General features: G+C 38.9%; 1 protein-coding gene across 1 annotated transcript in view; it reads right to left on the reverse strand.

Moving 5' to 3' along the window:
- LOC126195130 (ATP-dependent RNA helicase Ddx1) overlaps positions 1-26,343 on the reverse strand; it is an 84,167-nt gene that overhangs the window by 56,723 nt on the left and 1,101 nt on the right. Inside the window, exons 2-3 of the mRNA XM_049933627.1 lie at positions 16,631-16,682; positions 14,410-14,597 (exon numbers count right to left, since the gene is read on the reverse strand). Coding sequence (XP_049789584.1) covers positions 14,410-14,597; positions 16,631-16,682 — 240 coding nt within the window. The remainder of the gene's footprint in view (positions 1-14,409; positions 14,598-16,630; positions 16,683-26,343) is intronic.

Genomic DNA, 26,343 nt, shown 5'->3' on the forward strand with positions numbered 1-26,343 from the left:
ACTAAAAGAAAAATATAGACAAAGACTAACAAAAATACTGAAAACAGAATTGACAGCAAGAAACAAGACAAAAGCTATAAATACTTATGCTATACCAATATTGACCTACTCATTTGGAGTAGTGAAATGGAGTAACACAGACCTAGAAGCACTCAATACACTTACACGATCACAATGCCACAAATATAGAATACATCACATACATTCAGCAACAGAAAGATTCACATTAAGCAGAAAGGAAGGAGGGAGGGGATTTATCGACATAAAAAACCTACATTATGGACAGGTAGACAATTTAAGAAAATTCTTTCTAGAACGAGCAGAAACTAGCAAAATACACAAAGCAATCACTCATATAAATACATCGGCTACACCACTACAATTTCATAACCACCTCTACAACCCTTTAGATCACATAACATCAACAGATACGGAGTAAATTGGAAAAAGAAAACACTACATGGCAAGCACCCGTATCATCTAACACACCCACACATCGATCAAGACGCATCCAACACATGGCTAAGAAGAGGTAATATATACAGTGAGACGGAAGGATTCATGATTGCAATACAGGATCAAACAATAAACACCAGATATTACAGCAAGCATATTATTAAAGATCCCAATACCACAACAGATAAATGCAGACTTTGCAAACAACAAATAGAAACAGTAGATCACATCACAAGCGGATGTACAATACCAGCAAATACAGAATACCCCAGAAGACATGACAATGTAGCAAAAATAATACATCAACAGCTTGCATTACAACATAAACTTATAAAACAACACGTTCCCATATACAAGTATGCACCACAAAATGTACTGTAGAATGATGAATACAAATTATACTGGAACAGAACCATTATAACAGATAAAACAACACCACATAACAAACCTGACATCATACTCACCAATAAAAAGAAGAAATTAACACAACTAATAGAAATATCCATACCCAATACAACAAATATACAAAAGAAAACAGGAGAAAGAATTGAAAAATGCATCCAACTGGCTGAGGAAGTCAAGGACATGTGGCATCAGGATAAAGTTGACATTATACCAATTATACTATCAACTACAGGAGTCATACCACACAATATCCACCAGTACATCAATGCAATACAGCTACATCCAAACTTATATATACAACTACAGAAATCCGTAATTATTGATACATGTTCAATTACCTGAAAGATCCTAAATGCAATATAACATATACCATACAGTTAAAAGGAAGTCACGCTTGATCAAGGTCCGCGTCACTTTCCATTTTTGACCAAACATAACGTCTGAGAAAAGAAAGACATCTAAATAATAATGATAATGATGATGATGATAATAATAATAATGGATAATGTTCTCCGTTTGATGTATTTTATACCGTGGTCTACAATCAACAGCCTTATAACTATACGCAACAATTCTTGATGTCATTTAAAAAAACAATTTCAAGCTGAACTGACAAAATTTTCTACCCCCTGACAGGACTAGTAACCACACACATGGACTCAAGAATCTAATGTGTGACATTCAATGAGATTAACACACTTTACGCAGAACTAAGGCAACCACATCTGCAACAAGAAGAGGGCATGAAGAGTGAAAACTCAAATCTTTACACACGTGTATGCACATACAGTGAAGGTTTGCAATCAAATAAGAGCACCAGTTGTATTTTTCTTTGAGGAGTTGCAGTTGAATGAGAATAAGAATTTGGTTTGAAGTTAAATGCTCTTTTCTACTAGTACAATCCACTTATTACTATTCATTCTCGTTGATAATGTGGTGGACTGTTCACATACGCAACAAGTAACTCTGTCACTGACATGGATGCTGGTAGGCTCGCAGGGGGAGGGGGTAATCTCTTGGATTGTATGTACACCATGTTATGACAATAAAATAAATATTGATGGTTAATAGTTTTCTACATATGACTTTTTGATAACATAGGCAAAAGAGATGGATAGTTTTGAGGCACTAGGCACAGTCTTACCATAATACTACAGAGGTTATGAGGGCAACAAAAAGCTTAATTCATGAGTGGAGGGAAGCAACTGCAAGCAAATGGTGTAACATTAGTTCTGTTGGAAAAACAGGAATAGCTTGCTTACAGACCAATCACAAATTCAGTTGAGTTTTTTTTTTTTTTTGATAAACTTTAGAAACTTAGTCAGGATGTTAGGACAATGATTTGATTTCTGCTCCTTTCAGAAATAAGTACAATACCATGACTAGAATGGAAGCTTTCAATTTTTCAATGTGCCAAGATTATGTTGAGTTCTCTGAAGACATTCCTTTTGAATCAGACTCATGTATGAATTAATATTTCGATACAATTACGTCACACAATTTTGCTTGTAAAATCAGCTGAGAGAGTTACCTTCCCACTGTGTTTTCATACAAAAGGCCACCACCAACGGTGGATAATATACACCGAGTTGACAAGAGTCATGGGATAGTGATATGCACATATACAGGTGGTGGTAGTATCACCTACATGTGCGTTGGTAGAGCTATCATTCGTTCTCAGGTGTTTCATGTGAGAAGCTTTCCAACGTGATTATGGCAGCACAAAGGGAATTAACAGCCTTTGCATGCAGAATGGTACTTGGAGCTAGACACATGGGACACTCCGTTTCAGAAACCGTTACGAGAATTCAACATTCCGATATCCACAGTGTCAAGAGTGTGCCGAGAATGCCAAATTTCAGGCGTAACCTCTTTCCATGGGCAACACAGTAGCCAAAGGCTTTCACTTAAATACCAAGAATAGTGATGTTTGCGTAAAGTTGTCACTGCTAACAGACAAGCAAAACTGTGTGAAATAACCATAGAAATCAATGTGGGGACATATTGAACATATCCATTAGGGCAGCACAGCAAAATTTGACATTAATGGGCTATAGCAGCAGACATCCTATGTGAGTGGCTTGGCTAACAGTACAATTTTGCTGCAGTGCCTCTCCTGCCTCATGGCCATATTGATTGGACCTAGCTGATTGGAAAACCGTGGCCTCATCAGATAAATCCTGATTTCAGTTGGTAAGAGCTGATGGTAAGATTCAAGTAAGGTCAGACGCCACAAGGCCACGGACCCAGGTTGTCAACAAGACCCTGTGCAAGCTGTTGGCAGCTCCATAATGGTGTGGGCTGTGTTTACATGGAATGAACTGGTCCTCTGGATATTTGGCTACTTGAACATTTGCAGCCACTGATGGATGTCATGTTCCCAAAGGACGACAAAATTTTTATGGATGACAATGCGCCATGTCACCGGGCTACAACTGTTCGCAATTGGTTTGATGAACATTCTGGATAATTCAAGTGAATGATTTAGCCACTCAGATCGCCCAACATGAATCCCATTGAACATTTATGAGACATAATCAAGACTTAGTTCACGCACAAAATCCTGCATTGGCGACAATTTTGCGGTTAGTGGGAAGTCTGCAAGAAAATAAACAGTGATGTAGTACTATGGGTGAAAGTTCCAATTTGCACAGCAAAATGTTTTAATTACATCATACAAGGGAAAATTGTTGTTAGTAACGATATTTTAGAAGTGAGGGTGGGGTGATAGAATCCTACCTACTGCACATCACGTGTTTGTGTGTGCAGGTTTGAAATTCAGTCATGAGAAGAATGTAGACACGGCGGTCGAACGGCAATGACAAGTACCTGTCGTGCAATCCATGGAAGTTTTAGTGAAAGTGCATATGAGAGGACCATGGAGTATTTATGTAACTCTGTGATAATAGTGAAAAAGGAACAGTTGAGAAGGTACTCTTGGGAAAAACTCTTGTCTTAGCCATGCTGAAGGGAAGATGGGTATTCTGATTCATGTTGAGAATGGACAGGGTGTTTACGCCACCTTTCTCTTATACATAAATTATTTTGTTTCTGACATTTGGAGACATGAAAGACTTACTAAACAGTTTATATTTATGTGAAGAGTGGAATTTGTAAAATGTGTGAAATTCAAATATACGTCGTTAGTTGAAGCAAACGAAACTTTGTATGTCTACTTATTTTTGTAAGTAGAAAGAGTCTTAAGAGATTCCTGTACCTAGCAGCATACTTCGGATAAGAAGTGAAAGAGAGTTTGCAGCAGCAGGCTAACCAGCAAGGAAGGTCGGCCGAGCGTCTCAAGTAAGTCATCTCGTAAAAGAAGTGGAAGTTTGGGTATCTACTCCGCACTTAAATTATCTTCCAAAGCAGTCAGAAAATACCTTCTCATCTTTGTACACACAGTGTCCCACAAGGAGTAGTCAGTGCTGAGGGATATGAAAGTAACAATCATTTGAAGCAAAAAACTTCATATGGACACACACCCTAGTCCAAACATTTTCAGTGATATAATATATTTAATGTACATTGGTATTGATTTTCTGTATTGTACACCACTTCATCTAGTTTACACATGTACAAGAGGTAGTAAACATTACAACGAAGTGTCAGTTGAAAATTCATATTTTTAACACATTGACATCTAAGGACCTCTAAGCATTATCATACATGTCACAATCTAGCTATTGTACAGCTCACAATACATGTTTGAATATCCCAGTGTTAACTTGTGTATTCTAGGGAGAACATGTAAAGTTGGTTGTCTGAGTGTCTCTGCACATTTCCTAATGATGGCAGCAGGAGTCACGATGCAAACAAGCACTTTATTTCACTTAATCACCTTTCGTTTGCAGACCGCAGACTTCATCAAACCCCCACAAACTAAAATCTAATGGCATGAGGTCTGGCAATCTTGGTAGCCAGTTAATAGTACTACCAAGGCCAGTCCACTGATTAAGTTAAGTGCAGCTGAGATGTTCCCTAGCAAGTCTGGTAAAATGTGGAGGCACTGTCCTGCTGGAAGTACACTGCAGTCTGCATGGACAAAGGAACATTCTCAAGGTGTTCTACAAACAAAATTCCCAAAAAATGCAAGAAAATCTGCCTGTCATTCATTCTTCTGAAATGACTGCAGCTATCAACTTGTTACCAATAACGTCCCACCAGACACCGTTCAAAAAACAAACCTGGTTTCTACTGAAGCATGTGGATTTTCCTGCATTTTGTGTGTGGATTCCCTTTGTGTAAACATGGCTGTGTCAGTGAATTATTTCAACAGAAACAGATGACTGGCATTTAACCAGTGGCAAAATTCCAGTCATGTGGCATTGGTAACAATATAAATATTGTGGACACGTTGTATGTAAAACAGGCACAAATCTTCTATATCTAATGTGTTCATTGGACATTGATACGTGGCTGTATGTAAAACAGGCACAAATCATCTATATCTAATGTGTTCGTTGGACACTGATACATGCAGAAAGTTGAGGTGCTGGTAGCAGGACTACGCTGCATCATTTCAACAATGTGTTGCTGTTCCTGCACAGATTGTTGAACTACACTTCAGAAGTAAAAAGGGAATTTGGAAGAAACACTCAACGATCACAAATTCGTCAGCCGGAATGGTCCAACGGTATTATTCAACAGCAGATGGAGCACTACTGTCGCAGATGCTATACACATACACCGTACCTGCATACTCTTCATAAGTGCATTTTAGCCACTGCATGTACAAACACAGTTAGTAGTAGTAGTAGTAGTAGTAGTAGTAGTAGTAGTAGTATGGTATTCTGCCTTACAGCAGGTCTTGTCATGGGTTAAGCCTCTTCCACTTTTGTCTGTTCATGGACAATCTTCTCATTTCTGAACATTTGTCTCCTTTGATATTGTCCAGCATTCGATATCCTCTTTCTCCTCTTCCCCCTTTTCCCTCCACCATTCCTTCTATTTCTTCCTTCAATAAACAGTCCCTCCTCAAACAGTGTCCAATCCAGTTCAGTTTTCTCTTTCTGATGACTTTCAGCATGTTTCTTTCTTCTCCAACTATTCTTAATACTTCTTCATTCCTTACGCGGTCTTCCCATTTCACCTTTCCATTCTTCTCCATATCCACATCTCTAGTACCTCCAATCTTCTTTCATCTTCCTTCCTCAACATCCAGGTCTCTGCACCATACATTGCAATGCTCCAGATGTAACATTTGGCAAGTTAACTGATGCTTATCTATGATACATTCTCAATCCCTCGCACTAATTCACACAACTCACCACGGACAACTGGGTGTACAATGGGCTAATTTAATACCAGAAAGACATCTCAAGCAAAGAAGATGAAAGAGGTAGCTCAGACCAGGATAAAATGTCAAAGAGGTTGGGTGTGTAAGACATATGTATGTGCCATTAGCCCAAAAACAAATGTGCGGTATGTGTATTCTATCTCAGAAAAAATTCAAGAATAGGGCATATGCCCATACAAAGTTTTTAGCTTCAAATGAACATCCCTTTCATATCTCTGAATATTGACCAGTCCTCCTCGCAAACCTTGTAGAAGGTTATGATGAAATGGTAGGTACTTAAAGATATGCCAGAACACAGAGGATACTGTGACATACATATTGCAAAGAGCCCAGTACTCAATTGTGTTAACTGATGCTTCACTACTAGCCTGGGAGGAAGTATTTTTAATGATATATTCATTCATTTTTAGTGTCAAAATGACACTTATTTTTCAATAAAGTTCCCTCTTAGACCAAACACTTTATTCAATGTTTTTGCAATAATCACATTCTATATGTGAAGTGTCAGTCCAGAAGGTCGCCAAAAACTCATTTACAATTACAAGAACAACTTCAGTGAACTCTCAAATGCTTCACAGCCAAAATTTCTTTAGCTTTAAAATATACTGTATCTGATCAAAAGTATTTGGACACCTATTGGTGGACATTAATACGGGGTGTGTCCACCCTTCACCTTCATGATGGTTTGAACTCTGCTAGGGACACTTTCTATGACGTATTTGAATACCTCTGGAGGAATGGCAGTCAATTCATCAGAAGCGGAAACCAGAGTAGGTGGTGATGTTGGATGTTGGGGTTGGAAGCAAAATTGATGTTGTAGCTCATTCGAAATGTGTTCTATTAGGTTCAGGTCACGACTCTGGACAGGCCAGTACATTTCAGTCATGTTATTGTAAACAAATCACTGCTTCACAGATGCTGCTTTATGATAGAATGCATTGTCTCATGCTGATACAAAAGGTCATCTCTGAAATGTTCCTCCACTTTACATAGTACACAATGCTGCAAAATGTGTTTATATTCTTTTGCACTTAATGTTTTCTTAAGTGCATCCTCACTGCAAAAAGCACCTCCCTACCATTATACTACCTCTTCTATATTTCCCTGTTGGCATCACACGTGACCGTTTTTAACATTCTCCAAGCATTCGCTAACACCAAAACCTTCCATAGGAGTGCCACAGGGTGTAGCGGATCACTCCCAATCACTCATTGAAGCATCTCTTAGCACTGACACAAGAAATGTGTGACGTATGAGGAGCTGCTCGACCATTCTACCCCATTCTTTTTAACTCCCTACACATAGTCACTGTGCTAGCTGGACTACCAGTTGCAGTTTGGAACTCATGAGAGTGTCCCTTGACAGATTTCATGTGATTTTTTTACAACCACCCTCCACAATGCTCGACAGACCCTGTCTGTCAGTGCTCAAGGTCTGCCCTGTCTCTGTTTAACTGCAATTCCTTCGCATTTCCACTTCACAATCTCATCACAAACTGTTGACTAGGGCAGCTTTAAATGGATTGAAATATCCATTATGGTTTTATTACTCAAGTGACGTCCACTGATTAGTCCATGTTCTCACTGAGCTCTCCTGATCGACCAAGTCTGCTAACTCAATACTACCCACCTCCTTTTATACTGGCAAGTCTGCCTTTCATGACATTTGTTAGTCAATTTTGAATTACATAGGGGTGTCTGGATACTTTTGCTAAGATAGTGTATGGAAACTGAAGGATACGTCTTGTGAATGGGGTGGCTGTCACAACATTTCATACTTTAAATCTCAGTGGTTTCAGTTTTGGGATGTCCTTAACACTGTACTCATGTGAACACGTGTCAAAACTGTAATTATAGACTCTTATGACATTTCATCAATTAAGACGCATTTTTTTTTCTTTTGGTACTTAACTATACAAAACACTTATGGCATACTATCAACTGCAATCGCATGCACACCATGACCGTTTTACACAGTCATATAAGCAAAATTATTCCATTTATCAATTGACATTTGACTTAACTTTATTACCTAGCATGTACTGATTCAAAAAATATCTTTGTATCCTCACACCCATTTCTTAGCCATCCAGATTAAATAAAAATGATTCAGATACATATCAACAGGAATAATCAATAGGAAACAAGTAACTAACAAGCTATGATTATTCAAGAGCAATACAGGAAACCAACAGAAAGTGAATTACAGAACATCCTATATGTTTGCCTCAGTGTAGGTGTCATATCAACATATATTGTATTTTTTAATGAAGCCTAAAACAACACAGAAAATAAAAGGGTATACAGTCCTTTGGTGCTATAATATAAATACAAATGTAAAAGAGAATATAAATATTTAACTCCAATACTTTAAATGAAAAGTGTGCACTATGCATTGTGCCTGTCACAATACTTGCTATAAAAATATGTGGTAGATTAATATATGTGATTAATATATTATGTGCTTGGCTCTGATAACTACAATGTAATTTGACCGAATAATGTAATACCAGACAAGACAGAACTAACAGCATGAAGGTCTCACTTGATAAAGTGCATGCATGGAAACCAGAAGTTCACAGGATCAAATCTCAGCCAGACCATGGAATATTATAGTCTGCCTTCAACTCAGCCTTCACCGCTAGATGAGGTGAAGATTCACTAGTAATGACATGTGGTTTGCATTCCACATTAAGCTGTAGGTCCATTTTCCCTGGTAGGATTATAGAGTAGGTGGGGCACACAAATCCCTTAAGTGGCAGCTAGTTGAAAGAATTGCACTATACAATTGAGCCAAATGGATTTATTATTATTATTTCTTTCTTTTCACAGATGTTATGTCTGGTCAAAAATGGAAACTGACGCGGACCTTGATCAAGCGTGACTTCCTTTTAACTGTACGGTATATGTTATATTGCATTTAGGAACTTTCAGGTAATTGAACATGTATCAATAATTACGGATTTCTGTAGTTGTATATATAAGTTTGGATGTAGCTGTATTGCATTGATGTACTGGTGGATATTGTGTGGTATGACTCCTGTAGTTGATAGTATAATTGGTATAATGTCAACTTTATCCTGATGACGCATGTCCTTTACTTCCTCAGCCAGTTGGATGTATTTTTCAATTTTTTCTCCCGTTTTCTTTTGTATATTTGTTGTATTCGGTATGGATATTTCGATTAGTTGTGTTAATTTCTTCTTTTTATTGGTGAGTACGATGTCAGGTTTGTTATGTGGTGTTGTTTTATCTGTTATAATGGTTCTGTTCCAGTATAATTTGTATTCATCATTCTACAGTACATTTTGTGGTGCATACTTGTATGTGGGAACGTGTTGTTTTATAAGTTTATATTGTAAGGCAAGCTGTTGATGTATTATTTTTGCTACATTGTCATGTCTTCTGGGGTATTCTGTATTTGCTGGTATTGTACATCCGCTTGTGATGTGATCTACTGTTTCTATTTGTTGTTTGCAAAGTCTGCATTTATCTGTTGTGGTATTGGGATCTTTAATAATATGCTTGCTGTAATATCTGGTGTTTATTGTTTGATCCTGTATTGCAATCATGAATCCTTCCGTCTCACTGTATATATTACCTTTTCTTAGCCATGTGTTGGATGCGTCTTGATCGATGTGTGGGTGTGTTAGATGATATGGGTGCTTGCCATGTAGTGTTTTCTTTTTCCAATTTACTTCGTATCTGTTGATGTTATGTGATCTAAAGGGTTGTAGAGGTGGTTATGAAATTGTAGTGGTGTAGCCGATGTATTTATATGAGTGATTGCTTTGTGTATTTTGCTAGTTTCTGCTCGTTCTAGAAAGAATTTTCTTAAATTGTCTACCTGTCCATAATGTAGGTATTTTATGTCGATAAATCCCCTTCCTCCTTCCTTTCTGCTTAATGTGAATCTTTCTGTTGCTGAATGTATGTGATGTATTCTATATTTGTGGCATTGTGATCGTGTAAGTGTATTGAGTGCTTCTAGGTCTGTGTTACTCCATTTCACTACTCCAAATGAGTAGGTCAATATTGGTATAGCATAAGTATTTATAGCTTTTGTCTTGTTTCTTGCTGTCAATTCTGTTTTCAGTATTTTTGTTAGTCTTTGTCTATATTTTTCTTTTAGTTCTTCTTTAATATTTGTATTATCTATTCCTATTTTTTGTCTGTATCCTAGATATTTATAGGCATTTGTTTTTTCCATCGCTTCTATGCAGTCACTGTGGTTATCCAATATGTAATCTTCTTGTTTGGTGTGTTTTCCCTTGACTATGCTATTTTTCTTACATTGTCTGTTCCAAAAGCCATATTTATATCATTGCTGAATACTTCTGTTATCTTTAGTAACTGGTTGAGTTGTTGATTTGTTGCTGCCAGTAGTTTTAGATCATCCATGTATAGCAAATGTGTGATTTTGTGTGGGTGTGTTCCAGTAATATTGTATCCATAATTTGTATTATTTAGCATGTTGGACAGTGGGTTCAGAGCAAGGCAGAACCAGAAAGGACTTAACGAGTCTCCTTGGTATATTCCACGCTTAATCTGTATTGGCTGTGATGTGATATTATCTGAATTTGTTTGGATATTAAGTGTGGTTTTCCAATTTTTCATTACTATGTTTAGGAACTGTATCAATTTAAGATCTACTTTGTATATTTCCAATATTTGTTGTAACCATGAGTGGGGTACGCTATTAAAAGCTTTTTGGTAATCAATGTATGCGTAGTGTAGCAACCTTTGTTTAGTTTTAGCTTGATATGTCACCCCTGCATCTATTATCAGTTGCTCTTTACTTCCTTGTGCTCCTTTGCAACAGGCTTTTTGTTCTTCATTTATAATTTTGTTCTGTGTTGTATGTGTCATTAATTTCTGTGTAATGACTGAAGTTAATATTTTGTATATTGTTGGTAGGCATGTTATGGGGCGATATTTAGCTGGGTTTGCTGTGTCTGCTTGATCTTTAGGTTTCAGATAAGTTATTCCATGTGTAAGTATATCAGGGAATGTGTATGGGTCTGCAATGTAACTGTTAAATAATTTATCCAAAAACAAAGATGATGTGACTTACCGAACGAAAGTGCTGGCAGGTCGATAGACACACAAACAAACACAAACACACACACAAAATTCAAGCTTTCGCAACAAACTGTTGCCTCATCAGGAAAGAGGGAAGGAGAGGGAAAGACGAAAGGATGTGGGTTTTAGGGGAGAGGGTAAGGAGTCATTCCAATCCCGGGAGCGGAAAGACTTACCTTAGGGGGAAAAAAGAGCGGGTATACACTCGCACACACACACATATCCATCCACACATATACAGACACAAGCAGACATCTCACAAGCAGACATATTTAAAGACAAAGAGTTTGGGCAGAGATGTCAGTCGAGGCAGAAGTGAAGAGGCAAAGATGATGACAGGTGAGGTATGAGTGGCGGCAACTTGAAATTAGCGGAGATTGAGGCCAGGTGGGTAACGGGAAGAGAGGATATATTGAAGAGCAAGTTCCCATCTCCGGAGTTCGGATAGGTTGGTGTTGGTGGGAAGTATCCAGATAACCCGGACGGTGTAACACTGTGCCAAGATGTGCTGGCCGCGCACCAAGGCATGTTTAGCCACAGGGTGATCCTCATTACCAACAAACACTGTCTGCCTGTGTCCATTCATGCGAATGGACAGTTTGTTGCTGGTCATTTCCACATAGAATGCATCACAGTGTAGGCAGGTCAGTTGGTAAATCACGTGGGTGCTTTCACACGTGGCTCTGCCTTTGATCGTGTACACCTTCCGGGTTACAGGACTGGAGTAGGTGGTGGTGGGAGGGTGCATGGGACAGGTTTTACACCAGGGGCGGTTACAAGGATAGGAGCCAGAGGGTAGGGAAGGTGGTTTGGGGATTTCATAGGGATGAACTAACAGGTTACGAAGGTTAGGTGGACAGCGGAAAGACACTCTTGGTGGAGTGGGGAGGATTTCATGAAGGATGGATCTCATTTCAGGGCAGGATTTGAGGAAGTCGTATCCCTGCTGGAGAGCCACATTCAGAGTCTGGTCCAGTCCCGGAAAGTATCCTGTCACAAGTGGGGCACTTTTGTGGTTCTTCTGTGGGGGATTCTGGGTTCGAGGGGATGAGGAGGTGGCTCTGGTTATTTGCTTCTGTACCAGGTCGGGAGGGTAGCTCCGAGGTGTGAAAGCTGTTGTCAGGTTGTGGGTGTAATGGTTCAGGGATTCCGGACTGGAGCAGATTCGTTTGCCACGAAGACCTAGGCTGTAGGGAAGGGACCGTTTGATGTGGAATGGGTGGCAGCTGTCATAATGGAGGTACTGTTGCTTGTTGGTGGGTTTAATGTGGACGGACGTGTGAAGCTGGCCATTGGACAGGTGGAGGTCAACGTCAAGGAAAGTGGCATGGGATTTGGAGTAGGACCAGGTGAATCTGATGAAACCAAAGGAGTTGAGGTTGGAGAGGAAATTCTGGAGTTCTTCTTCACTGTGAGTCCAGATCATGAAGATGTCATCAATAAATCTGTACCAAACTTTGGGTTGGCAGGCCTGGGTAACCAAGAAGGCTTCCTCTAAGCGACCCATGAATAGGTTGGCATACGAGGGGGCCATCCTGGTACCCATGGCTGTTCCCTTTAATTGTTGGTATGTCTGGCCTTCAAAAGTGAAGAAGTTGTGGGTCAGGATGAAGCTGGCTAAGGTGATGAGGAAAGAGGTTTAAATAATTTAGTTAGATGTGAATGTGTTGAGGCGAACTTCTTTAGCAAGAAATTTGCTATTTTATCTTTTCCAGGGGCTTTCCAATTGTGAGTAGAATTAATTGCTTGGGTGACTTCATGTTGCAAAATTATCACTTCAGGCATTTGTGGTATCATCTTGTATGTGTCTGTTTCTGCTTGTATCCACCGTGCATGCCTGTTATGTTGTACTGGGTTTGACCGTATGTTGCTCCAGAAGTGTTCCATGTCTGTTATGTTTGGTGGATTGTTTATTTTAATGTGTGTGTTATCTATTGTCTGATAAAATTTCTTTTGGTTTGTGTTGAATGTTTGGTTTTGTTTCCTTCTATTTTCACTTTTTTTGTATCTTCTAAGTCGTTTGGCCAATGCTTGTAATTTCTGCTTCTTTTCATCTAATTGCTCTATCGCTTCTTGTTGTGAGATTTTACCTAACCTTTTTCGTTTTTTTTCTGACATTTCATTTCTTATAAATTGTGCTAGATGTCCGATGTCTTTTCTCAGTTTTTCTATTCTGATCTGTAGCCTGTGTTGCATGCTGGTTTTGTGGGTTTCTTCTGTGTGTTGGTTGGTTCTGATCTCTGCCTAGTGTGTATATTTAGTGTAGTGAGTGCTCCTATATAAACCAGTAGTTGTAACTCTTCCATAGTTGTGTTTTCATTTATTTTGTTGTGTATGATTATGTTGATAGTTTTTATCGTTGTTTCAACTTGTGGGTTATTTGGCGGTCTATGCAAGAATGGTCTAATGTCTGTATTTGTGTCTGCGTGTTGTTCTTTCTTTGTGTGCTCTGGGATGTTTGAGTCCATTACTGTATTTTCTTCTTGTTCTGATTGAACATTATTTTGTTCCAGTATTTGTTGTACTTGTTGTTTGATGTTTTCTAATTCTGACTGGGGTATCCTGTTATTTTTTATTATTACATGTATCTGATCAGCTAGTCGTTGTTGTGTTAAAAATTTTAATTCTGGGTATCTGGTAATAAATGTTGTGTATACTTGTGATCTGTATCCAGTTGTGTTGGTTCCTAGGTTTGTTGCTTGGTAATAACAGAACATGAGGTGTCGATTAACTTCATCTGACCATCTCATCCTCTGACTTTGTTTTCCTTCTAGGGTGGTTGCAGGAATCATATCCTGCAAAACACCTCTATTTGGATTTAAATCATTTTCCAGTTGGCTAGCAGTGTCGTTACCATTGTGGGCAGGCATAGGGTTCAAGCGTCGTCCCCGACCATGACGGCGCTTGTCCGAGGCTTCTTTAGTTCTGTCCTGAACCAACTGATAACACTAGAAGGGGGGTTAGCCCTATTAGTGGTTTGTTCTTTTCGTCGCCTTTTACGACTGGCAGAACATACCGGAGGCCTATTCTTTTCCCGGGCCTCCACGGGGTTTATTATTATTATTATTATTATTATTGTGGTAAGGGTGTGTGCAATTAATACTTCTCCTTTATTGCTGACACTAGTGTAATAACACAAAACATATTTTGAAAGCAATAACTGTTACTCACATGTCTGAGCAATAACTTTAGGCGTACTGCCTTTGCCAGCCTCAAGATCCTTCAAAGTTTCCCAGACGATTTGAATAATTGGGAGACAAAAGGCACCAGTTTTACCACTGCCAGTTTCTGCAGCCATCAAAACATCTCCACCACCCAAAATCAATGGTATTGCCTCAGCCTGGACATCCATTGGCAACCTTAACATACACAGACATGGTTATTAAGCAACGATTTTGTTGTTGGTAATTAATATATGCTGATGTAAGTTCACTTAAAGCTGCAATACATGAAACAACAGTTAAAGCTACAAAATAATTCGTAACACTCATCCCAGCAACCTGAACAGCAACTTTTATGTGGGTTTCTACACACGTTACTCCTTTCCGCCTTTAGTAAATTACAGCCTTATTCACATGTACTTACAAATCCTAAACACAGTGTGACATGAGCAAGAGTTTAGCAAGGTAACTATATTAATTTGTAGACAGAAGCCGTAAGAGATGCGCAAGTTGCATCTTCATGTCTGACTGAAAAGAGACAGTTATCATTCATTTAATAATTTCTTACAAACATGTGCACATTTATGGTGCTACTGCTCACCAACAGCTTTCCTCAAATCACTGTAGCACAGTTCTGGTTTTGTAACATGGACAGTTATCCTGCTAGAAGATGCCATCATTACCAGGGAAGACATCAAGCATGAAGAGATGCAGGAGGTACACAATAATGTTCATGTAGTCCACATCTTACATGATGGCCTTGCATATTGTCACAGCCCCACGGAAACCCATGGGGACGTTCCACATAACATAATACTGCACCCACCAACCTGCAACTGTGCCACTGTGTGTGTTTTGAGGAGTTGTACACCTAGATAACAGCCTATCTGAACACCACCATTTATATGATAAACAGTTTGGTGTTTTGAACCTTTTAACTGCTTCCCCAATCATAATAGCCTCTATGTCTCCAACACAGAGAGACAATCTTAAACAGAGAAATAAGCCTTGGATCACAGCCTAATGCCCTTAAAAATATTATTTCTAATATATCATTAATAAAATTCATCAAAAATCACAATCCTTTAAATTCATCAAAAAATGATCAGTTGAAGACTGAGAAGAATTTACCACAGCTACACATCTACATACAAATCAAACAATGGAAAGTCCAGGTTGGAATGTAACAATATTGGAAACATTGCTACTCACCATATGGCAGAGATGCTAAGTTGCAGATAGGCACAACAAAAAGACTGTCACAAATAATAGCTTTCAGCCAGTAAGGCCATCATCAGAATTAGAAAAAAAAAAAAAAAAGAAAAAAAGAAAAAAAAAAAAAAACACACACACACACACACACACACACACACACACACACACACACACACACACACACACAAAACTGCAGTTTCAGGCCTCAGTTTGTGACAGTCTTTTTGTTGTGCCTATCTGCAACTCAGGATCTCCACTCGATGGTGTGTAGCAACTTTCATTTTTCAATATTGTTACACCAATATACAAAAATTCACCAGCGGCTCACAAAAGTCTCTAGTAATCTGCCTCATAACATTAATTGCCTGACTGGTAAAAAAGCAATTTTTAAATTGTATTTAACATTTACATTTTTATTAAATGAAGTTGTTGTGCTGTAAAATCATGCTACTCATATAGGAAACATCTAATAATAAATTTAACGTAAATTATTATGGAAATTAACATTATTTTCTAATATGCAGTCTCTTGCTTGTAAAATACTAGCCATTGTGTGTAACTTAAAGCTATGTTCATACTTCCGACTGTTATATGCAAGTCAAAATATTTCGTATATAAAAGTAGGTTAAATGAATAAAAACATTTCAAAAAGCTGCCCACTTATTTTGAGATTTGTGGACACTGATGTCTGAATTCGAAAGCAACACTAAATTTCAATTCTGTCATGTAATTTTCTCTCTCCACTATTCACCCATTCTTGACTTTTATTGGATCTGATGTAACTGTAAATGTCAATGAATGAATGGAATGACTCAAGAAATGTATCACTACACAGAATTACTATTTTAAACCGAGTCTGTATGCTGACAAACTACTGTTATTCTTTTACACACGTAACACAAATCAATAAAATTTAATTTATTAAATGTATACTTAAAGAAGCTTCCAGGGAATACCTAAAATAAAGTGACTGTCAAAATTAAATTAAGAGATGAAAGACAACTATTAGAACTTACATCCAGTCCATTTCGTCAACAGCTTTGGCAATTTCTGGTAATACACCCATCTCTGTAATAGAACATACATGTATTTTACTTAATATCAAATATAGTGAAAACAATTTACACTGCACCCAAAATAATTTTTTTTTCACATTCATTCTGGTGTTGTTGAAACTGTTAGCTTGAAATGTCCTACAGATTTACTATATATTTATGCACCCAATATGAGACTAGGCAACACACTTTTTCCTTCTCCATCAGTGAAAAGAACAGAGATATTGACCCTCTGTCACATCAAAAAAATACTGTTATTTGTGTGAAGGGGGGTAAGGAGGAGGGAGAGGGAAGAGAAGTAATTACATGCGTTGGCAGGTGCAATATTTATATAAAATCATACTAACATTCACAATATGGAAGCTAACAAAGGGATGAGGAACCATGTCTACAAATCACACAATAATGAAATTTGAAAGGATACGTAAAACAGTAGAGAAGAAGGATGTGGAATGAAATGTCTCACTCACTTTATTCAAAAATACACAACATTCTTCAGTGATACCTAAGACTTCACAAGTAATCTGCTACCTACATCCATCTGCAACATTGTATTCTCCATCTACACATATACTCCGCAAGCTACTATAAGAGCACAGTGAAGGACACTTCATACTAATATCGGCTATTCATTATTCTATTACATTTGTGTGCTGAAAATGACTGTCCATACCCTTCAGCACACACCCTAATTCCTCTTACCTTATTCTCATGATCCCAATGCAAGCTACACAACAGCTGCAAACAGTCTTTCTCAAAAAATACATGCTCTAAATTTAATCGACAGAGTTTCATGAGAACTGTGTTTTTTTCCATTAAAGTTCTCCGAGTATGTATGTTACACTTTCAAAAGGGCTGCACCACACAGTTACGAGTCTAGTAGCACTTCTCATTTCGTTCGATGTAAGCTATCAAATTTATTTGAAAATGACTCTAAATGGTGGTATAATATTGTAAAATTTGTTGCACGTGTTTCTTGTATGCAGTTTTCTTTACAAATGTATTTCATTTTCCCAGGACTCTCCTAACAACTCTTTCACATTCATCTTACTGGTATTTATTTTATGTGGCCACCACATTTCACACTGCTCTTCAGTATTACTCCTAAATACTTACACAATGTGGTAGGTGATAATCCCAAAGATAACTATGTAATAAGGTAAGTATAACAATATCATGGAAACAATAGACTGCTACTACAACTCATATACATGTGGTGTTGAATTGCCGACAGGCACAATGAAAAGACTGATATACATTTTAGTTTTCAACCAAAAGGCATTCTTCTGAAGTAGACACACTAACAAGCATAACTCGCACACACGTGATCACTATGGCTGATTCTGGTTATTCCATCCCGCACTTTCTATTGTTTAATAACGTAAGTATGGCACATAATAAAAAATAAAATCCAAAAGACTAAATACTGCATGGTGTCACACTGCAAGCAGTTAGCTTCCTGTGGGAGCATACCTTTCTCCTCAAACTACATAGCTCCACAAGCATCAACAGCACAGACCATCACGCTGGAACATAATTGATTATTTTCTTAAAAAACTCTGAGGAAGGTTTGGGTATAATTGTATGACAACTCAATGGCTCAACAACATAAGTTGTTACTTTTTATTCTTTTCACTGTCTGCACTCCAACCAAAGCTTACAGTTGTCATGCAATGGAAAGTCTATGACGAAATAACAGCAATATTTTGAAAAGGATAGATTATAATATAATTGGATGGATAAAAATCTACTTACAAAGTGGTGGCAGGAGCAAACATGTACAAAAGTTAAGGAAATGTGCAAGCTTTTGGAGTCAGAGGCTCTTCCTGGCAAAAGAGTGGAGAGGGAACAAAGAGGGATGAAGGAAAAAGAATGGTGAGATTTAGGAAATGGGGAGAATTACGGAAAAGTCTCGCAGAACTCCCAGTTGGGAGACTTCCCTGATGGGATGGGAAGAAAAGACTGCTTCAGACTTCTATTTTGCCAACAAAGCCACTAGTCCCTTTCTCCTCCTCTACTTCGTTCCTTTTCCACTCACTCACTCACTCCAAACCTCATGACTGTATCTAGTAGCCTTAGCCAGTACCCACAACATTCCTGCACACACCTATAAGCAGCACTAACATTCGCTCACCTACTGCCTGCCATCTCTCCCCCTCTTGCCCCATGTATGTCTGTTCCTTGCCCCCACCACCCACAACAGATTGCTGCTCCCGTCAGATGCTGCTGTAAGAGAGTGGGGAGGGAGGGGGAGAGGGTGAGAGACAGAATGTGTGTGCATGCTCTGTTTTAAAAGCAGGCCTTGTGGTCAAAAGTTTAAATGTAAAGAAGTTAAAGAAGTCTTTTCATTAAGCCTGTCTGCAGCTCAATGTATCCCCTATGTGGTGAGTAGTGAACTATCCTTCACATAATGCTGCTGTTACCAGTATGTTATTTATGTAAACATATCAAAAGGTAATATCACCTGGAAGACATCATAGTTGATGGTTTTCTATCCATACTTTGGATTTGTTGTTGTTGAGGAGTCTGTTAATAGTAGGGTTCTGTGCTGTTATGGAGATGATAATCAAAATATATAGTACAATGAGGACAGTGACACTATATGACTTCAATGTATCCAGAGATATAGTTTACATACTCCAAGGTCTCCACAAAATTACAAAAAAGTGCAATTTTCAGCCTCTCAAGAAACAAACTTAAGGACATTGTCCTAAATAAAAAACAGTGCAACCATCTAAACCTTTAATGACACCACAGAGGCACTGTTTGTGTGTGTGTGTGTGTAACTGTTTGAAAGGAAAGGTTTGGGAGTGGGCTGTCTATTTATGCAATTATACTTTCTCCTCTGAATTAAGGTTTTATGGAATTGATGGTGTGGCCAACCAATGTATGTCATATCAATCTTAAAGAATGCAGAAAGGCTGAACTATTTCTTTTCCTCAGTTGCATGTAATATTATATTTATTATTACTTTAGAACTGTCTACTCACAACTAAATACAACATATTTTTCTTATCATATATGTTACACCTTTATTATTTGTGAGGCACCTTCAGTGACAAATTTCATACACGCTAATCTCCATGTGTGATGTGAAAATGAAATTTTGTACGGCAGAAAGCAGAACAACATACGTAAGACAGGAAAAACACATTTAGATCAGCATCTAAAAAATTTGCCACTGAAGATGCCATGCAAATATTAAAAGCGAAACACATATGGAAGAAAAAAGTGTTTTACTTATGATTAGACAGTTCTAAATAATTATCAACACAATAGCAGACAGCTATTTTCATAACTCAACCAATGAAAGTAGGGGAGATTATTATGAATGGGGTTCCACAAGGCATAATCATAGCCCAATATTGTTTCTCATATATGTGAATGACCTCACATCTAATAAACAACCAGCAGAATTCATTCTTTTTCCATATGAAACTAGTATTGTAATCAATACACACATAAAGGACTGATTACTGAGTGGTTTTCTGCCGACGTCACTCTCAGTTTAAGAAAAACGCAGCACATTCAGTTCTAAACACTAGAGGTACTGCACCAACAATAATTTTAACATATAGCGAGGAAACAGTCACTAGGGTGGAAAATTAAAAAACTTTTGGTGTCCACATTGAGGAGAATTTAAACTGGAAAAACACACATTTTGGGAACTTATGTAAATCTTATTTCAGCAACATTTGCACTTTCAATTGTAGGAAATCTTGGGGAACGGCAAATCAATAAGTTTAGACAACTGTTTAAGGGGAGAGGCATTTTGACTAATGTAACACCCCAGAAAATTAAAACTGTGTGCTGGATGGAGACTCGATCTCAGGACCTTTGCCTCTGTCTGGCAAGTGCTCAACCAGCTCAGTGGAGTTCCCTGAAAAGGCGAAGGTCCTGAGTTAAAGTCTCTGTCTGGCACAGTTTTAATTTGAATGATTAATGGAAAATCTCATATAAAGATGTGAAACAAATACTTACAAAGAGATATTACGTTCCTAGCTTTCGGAACAAATGTTCCTTCATCAGGGAGGAGAGAGGGGAAAGAAAGGGAAGAAGGGAAAGTGGATTCAGTTACTCATAACCCAGGTCATGAAGCAACAGAGAAAGGAAAACAGGGAGGGTAGCAAGGATGGAGGCATGGTTGTCAGAGGGAAGCCAAAGATATTCTACTGTAAGTACTGTGCCAGCTTCAAACCAAAGAGGATGCATACAGAAGTAAAGAGGTATACAGTATAAAGATAAACACAACTATGTAGGATGAAAAGATGTGTGAATGGCTAAAGAGGAAAGGGAAAGCGGAGAAGACTGAAGAGTAAATGGGAGTGAGGTTGTTTAACGTAGGTTCAGTCCAGGGGGATGGCGGGATGAAAGGATGTGTTGGAGTGCAAGTTCCCATCTCCGCAGTTCAGAGGGACTGGTGTTGGGTGGGAGAAGCCAAATGGCACATACGGTGTAGCAGGTTCCTAGGTCCCTAGAATTATGCTGGAGGGCATGCTCCGCTACTGGGTATTGGACATCTCCTAGGCGGACAGTTTGTGTCCATTCATGCGCTCAGCCAGTTTAGTTGTTGTCATACCGATGTAAAAGGCTGTGCAGTGCAGGCATGTCAGCTGATAAATGACATGTGTAGTTTCACACCTGGCCCTGCCTTGAATTGTGTATGTTTTACCAGTAGCGGGGCTGGAGTAGGTGGTTGTGGGGGGATGCATGGGGCAGGTTTTGCAGCGGGGTCGGTTACAGGGGTAGGAACCGCTGGGTAGAGAAGGTAGTCTGGGAATATTGTATGGTTTAACAAGGATGTTACGGAGGTTAGGGGGGCGACGAAAGGAAACTCTGGGTGGTGTGGGGAGAATTTTGTCAAGGGATGATCTCATTTCAGGAGTTGACTTGAGAAAGTCATATCCCTGGCGGAGTAATTTGTTGATGTATTCGAGGCCAGGATAATATTGGGTGACAAGGGGGATGCTTCTGTGTGGTCTGGGGGTAGGAACATTGTTGTTGGTCGGGGAGGAATGTACTGCTCGGGAGATCTGTTTGTGGACAAGGTCTGCAGGATAGTTGCGGGAGAGAAAAGCACTGGTCAGGTTATTGGTGTAATTGTTGAGGGATTCATCACTGGAGCAGATACGTTTGCCACGAATACCTAGGCTGTAGGGAAGGGAGCGTCTGATGTGGAAAGGATGGCAGCTATCAAAGTGAAGGTACTGTTGTTTGTTTGTGGGTTTGATATGGACAGAGGTGTGGATGTGAGCTTCAACAAGATGAAGGTCAACATCCAGGAAGGTGGCTTGGGTTTTGGAGAAGGACCAGGTGAAATTCAGATTCGAAAAGGAGTTGAGGTTATGGAGGAAATTAAGGAGTGTTTCTTCACCATGAGTCCAGACCACAAAGATATCATCTATAAACCTATACCAGACCAGGGGAAGCAGCTGTTGGGTCTTCAGGAAAGCCTCCTCCATGCGGCCCATGAAGAGGTTAGCATAGGACGGAGCCATCCTGGTTCCCATAGCCGTTCCCCTGATTTGTTTGTAGGTCAAGCCTTCAAAAGTAAAGTAATTATGGGTTAGGATGAAGTTGGTAAGTGTGATAAGGAACGAGGTTTTTGGAAGATCTTCGGGTGGGCGTTGGGAGAGGTGGTGCTCAAGGGCAGAGAGACCATGGGTATGTGGGATGTTTGTGTAAAGGGATGTAGCATCTATGGTGACAAGAAAGGTTTCAGATGGGAGAGGAGTGGGAATGGATTTGAGGCGTTCTAGGAAGTGGTTTGTGTCTTTGATGTAGGATGGGAGTGTGCGGGTGATAGGTTGGAGGTGTTGGTCTACCAGAGCTGAGATACACAGAACGTGTCCAATATCACACTTTAGCCTTTCATACTGTGGAAACATTTTGACCAGCATTTTCTGTAGAACACAGGATTATACTGCAACTATAAATTGGCTTTGGGGACACAGTCTACGCTGAGGATATTTTTTTTGCTAAAGTGCAGTTTGGCGCGTTTGCGTCGCTGCGTGCTGATGTCAGCAATTCTTTCCCACTGGCTGTAGCCAATCAAGTATAGTATATGGTAACCAATGAGAACCAGTGAATCTAATGACTTGTTTTGGTAGAAGATACGAGTGAATTACTTTTAGCATGAAGAGTGCATGACTGACAATTTTTGAACTGTGTGTCATAACTTACAAGGTTTGTTAATGGTTTTCTGAGAATATGAAAGGATTTCTTGGGATGCTGTTTTGTATCCCAACGTTATAGTTTGGTTGTGAATTGGTGAAGCCAACAAATGTGGATCTAAGAAACCTGGTTGTCATGACGTACTGATCTGCAGTGTAACACGATCATTTCAAAAAATTTGTGGCACATTTTCAGGCTGTCTCAATTTCCCATCAAGGGAGGCGTCTGATCCCACCCGTTGGCTTTGACCCGTGACGCAAGGGGGGTGTTGTGAGTGACGTCATGATGGCACAGAGTTAAGTTTGTGAGTGCATTGTGTTGTATAGATGTCTTGTTGCAGTTGGTGGTGTCCTCTGATGGTGTGTGTATGGTCCGTGTGTTATGTGGTGTATTGAGTTCATTTGGGTGTCCGTGCTTGAAGTGTGCATTTATCAGTTGTGACTGTTATAGAAGAATGGACATTAGTTTCAGTGAGTTAAGAATTAAGTTTCCGTTGCGTTTATTTTATTGCGATGTCGTTTGATGTTATTGCTTTGCTGTTTGTCACGGTGTAAGTCGTTTAATTCAATTTGTGGCTTCTTTTGTTAGGTACGGATATGACTTCTAAGTTTAATATTGCGCATCTGCGGGCTGAAATGGGAGATGACATGTCCATCATTAAGTTTCTGCAACTTTTTGGGCTTGTGGCAGAGATAGTGAAATGCGGCGTATGCAAGCACAATATGCAAGTTGGTTTGTGTGTGTGTGTGTGTGTGTGTGTGTGTGTGTGTGTGTGTGCATGTGTGATTGGGGTGGCTGACCTAGTGTGTAGTGCTGGAATTTTTTTGTGGTAGGTAGTCGCTTTTTGGGTCTATTGTTCACGTGTTATTATGTTCGGTGGGGTTTCTATGTGTTGTTGGCCCAGTGTTATTTAATGCATGTGTTGGTTGTTCATGTTTTGGTATCGGCACTTGTGGCTGAAATATGTATCTTAGGGGAAGTACTCAATTTCAATTTTTTTGGTATCTTCAGTTGTATTTGAGCTATATAAATCATGGGAAGTGATCGATTCTAATTTGTCGTCACAGCTGTTTGTGTTTTGGTGTCATGAGCTGCTGTTGACCTATATAGGTCAAGGGAAATGTACAATTCCAATTTTTGTTGTTTTAGGTGTTGCTTTTGTGGTATCGGCAGTCACGGTGTTGTTATTATTTTTGGAATAGTTGGTTTTTATTTTGTGGTTGAGCTATGTAGGTAAAGGGAAGTGACCGATTCCCGTCGATATTGTAAGTGTAGCAGAATTTGGGAATTTTGTGGTGTTTTTACGTCGTCGTTTTGTGTGGTTTGGGATTGTGGTGTTTATATTTAGTTTGTCCCCACCCAAAAAACCCTATTTCCCGCACTGGTCCCATTAGTTTGATTATATTTTTGGAGGGAGATGTGTTTGTTGGTTTCATACGTATTTTCGTGTTTGCTGTCGTGTTTATGTAATAACGTCATAGGCACTATACTGAACACATTGAGAATTTCTTCCATATTGGTGATGTCGTGGGTCAAAGCAGACGGGTGGAATCTGACGCTTCTGTAATCCCCAATTTCCAAGGTAGTGGTTTGGCTAGAACCTAAGCGCACAGTTTAAATTTTGCGGAATATTCTGTTTAACATGACAGCATTCAACACAATATATTTCATCATGGCGCCACGTAATTTCATACATTCAACGTAATGATAACTTTTATCGAACACTGTTTTCTCACTCGTTTACCAATATTTACACAATGGAAAAGTTGTTGATGCCACAGTGCACTTCCGACTTTTTATCCTTCTCATCATTGTGAGATTCACTTACGATTTTTAGAAAGAGTTCAGATTGATTATTTCACTTTCTGAAACTCACTAATATCAGAACACTCATTTCTTGCAAGCTCTGACACTGGTGTCAATTTTAATCAGAGGACCAGCTTCCATTGTCAAAACCCTGTATAGCGTTCAGTATATGTCAATTTTTGCATTATAATGAGAGCACTTCTTTGCAATGACTTTTTCAACACTCTCAACTTAAGTATGGGTATCAATGTGTGTCTTTAGTGACTGCAGTTTTGGAATTATACTCCTTCCATAGCCAGTCTTTACTGTTCCATGTACTCTGACAGAATTAAAATTCTGGCATATTAAATCAGCTATTTATCTAGCAACAGCTAACGTTAAGGAAAAAATGTCTACTTTGAACAGTGAAGTTGAGACAGCCCGCTTACCCTATTTCTCAGATTGGATTGGAAGCTAACTCTGGTTTGCGACTCACGAAAGCTTGCAGTCTAAGCAGGTGTTACATGCTCAGAATTAGGATATATGAATACAAGCAGCTGGTAACTTTAATTCAAATAGATCAAAATCAATATTCAACATTGCAACTGGTGACACAACATGGCTGCACCATTCCAACCACACATGAAACTACAGTCATTTCTCAAGGGATTCATCATTACTGCCTACAAAAACTTAATAGCATAAGCTGTGAGAACAAGCTAATTGTCTCTCTTCAGAAACATTACATCAGAGGATACGATGTTAACAGCAGACTGGTTTGCTGTAATGCATTTCAAGAAAGCACAAAATCCAGGTCAGTACACTCCATTCTCAGAGATGCCCTTATCTTCACATTTTGACATCCACTTTACAACTCAGACCTAGACCTGGATGATCTTTCTCTATTCTCAAAAATAAAACTAGTCAAATATGAATGTTGTTTAACAAAACTGTTCTGACTTTCATATCAACTTGCTGATGTTGTTGTGGTCTTCAGTCCTGAGACTGGTTTGATGCAGCCCTCCATGCTACTCTATCCTGTGCTAGCTTCTTCATCTCCCAGTACCTACTGCAGCCTACATCCTGCTGAATATGCTTAGTGTATTCATCTCTTGGTTTCCCTCTACGATTTTTACCCTCCACACTGCCCTCCAGTACTAGATTGGTAATCCCTTGATGCCTCAGAACACAAGGTCAATGTGCTTTGTCTCAGGAACACCTACCAACACTTGCTTAATGATTTTTTTGATTTTTCTGTCATCACAAGTGGCAGACACTATCAAAAGCTCTCACTCTTTCACCAGAAATGTAAGTATAAATCTGGAAATGCTAATGATAATATAACATTGCACTGGAAGCGGAAACCAATCTGTTTTGATAGGTTTCGTACAATACCCTTCAGGAGTAAATGAAATCTAGTTTTTTATACACATAAATGTTTTACTTTTTGCATTTAACTTAATGTAATTACAGAAATAAAATACAGCACCAGTCCTCTTACTCAAAAGGCACCTGATTAAACATTCAAAAGCATTGACATACAGTTGAATACAAACTTGATTATCAGTCAATTGTGGCAACATTCGGTACATACAGTTCAGTACACCTCACAGAACTCCACATGCTATAAAAATGTTTGTCAGAATTATATACATGAAGGAGACAGTGTTAATTTTTTGGGACTTAAGATAGGGAGCCTTCAAGCTGAGGCTTGC

Source organism: Schistocerca nitens, chromosome 7, assembly GCF_023898315.1.
Source record: "Schistocerca nitens isolate TAMUIC-IGC-003100 chromosome 7, iqSchNite1.1, whole genome shotgun sequence".
NCBI lineage: Eukaryota > Metazoa > Arthropoda > Insecta > Orthoptera > Acrididae > Schistocerca > Schistocerca nitens.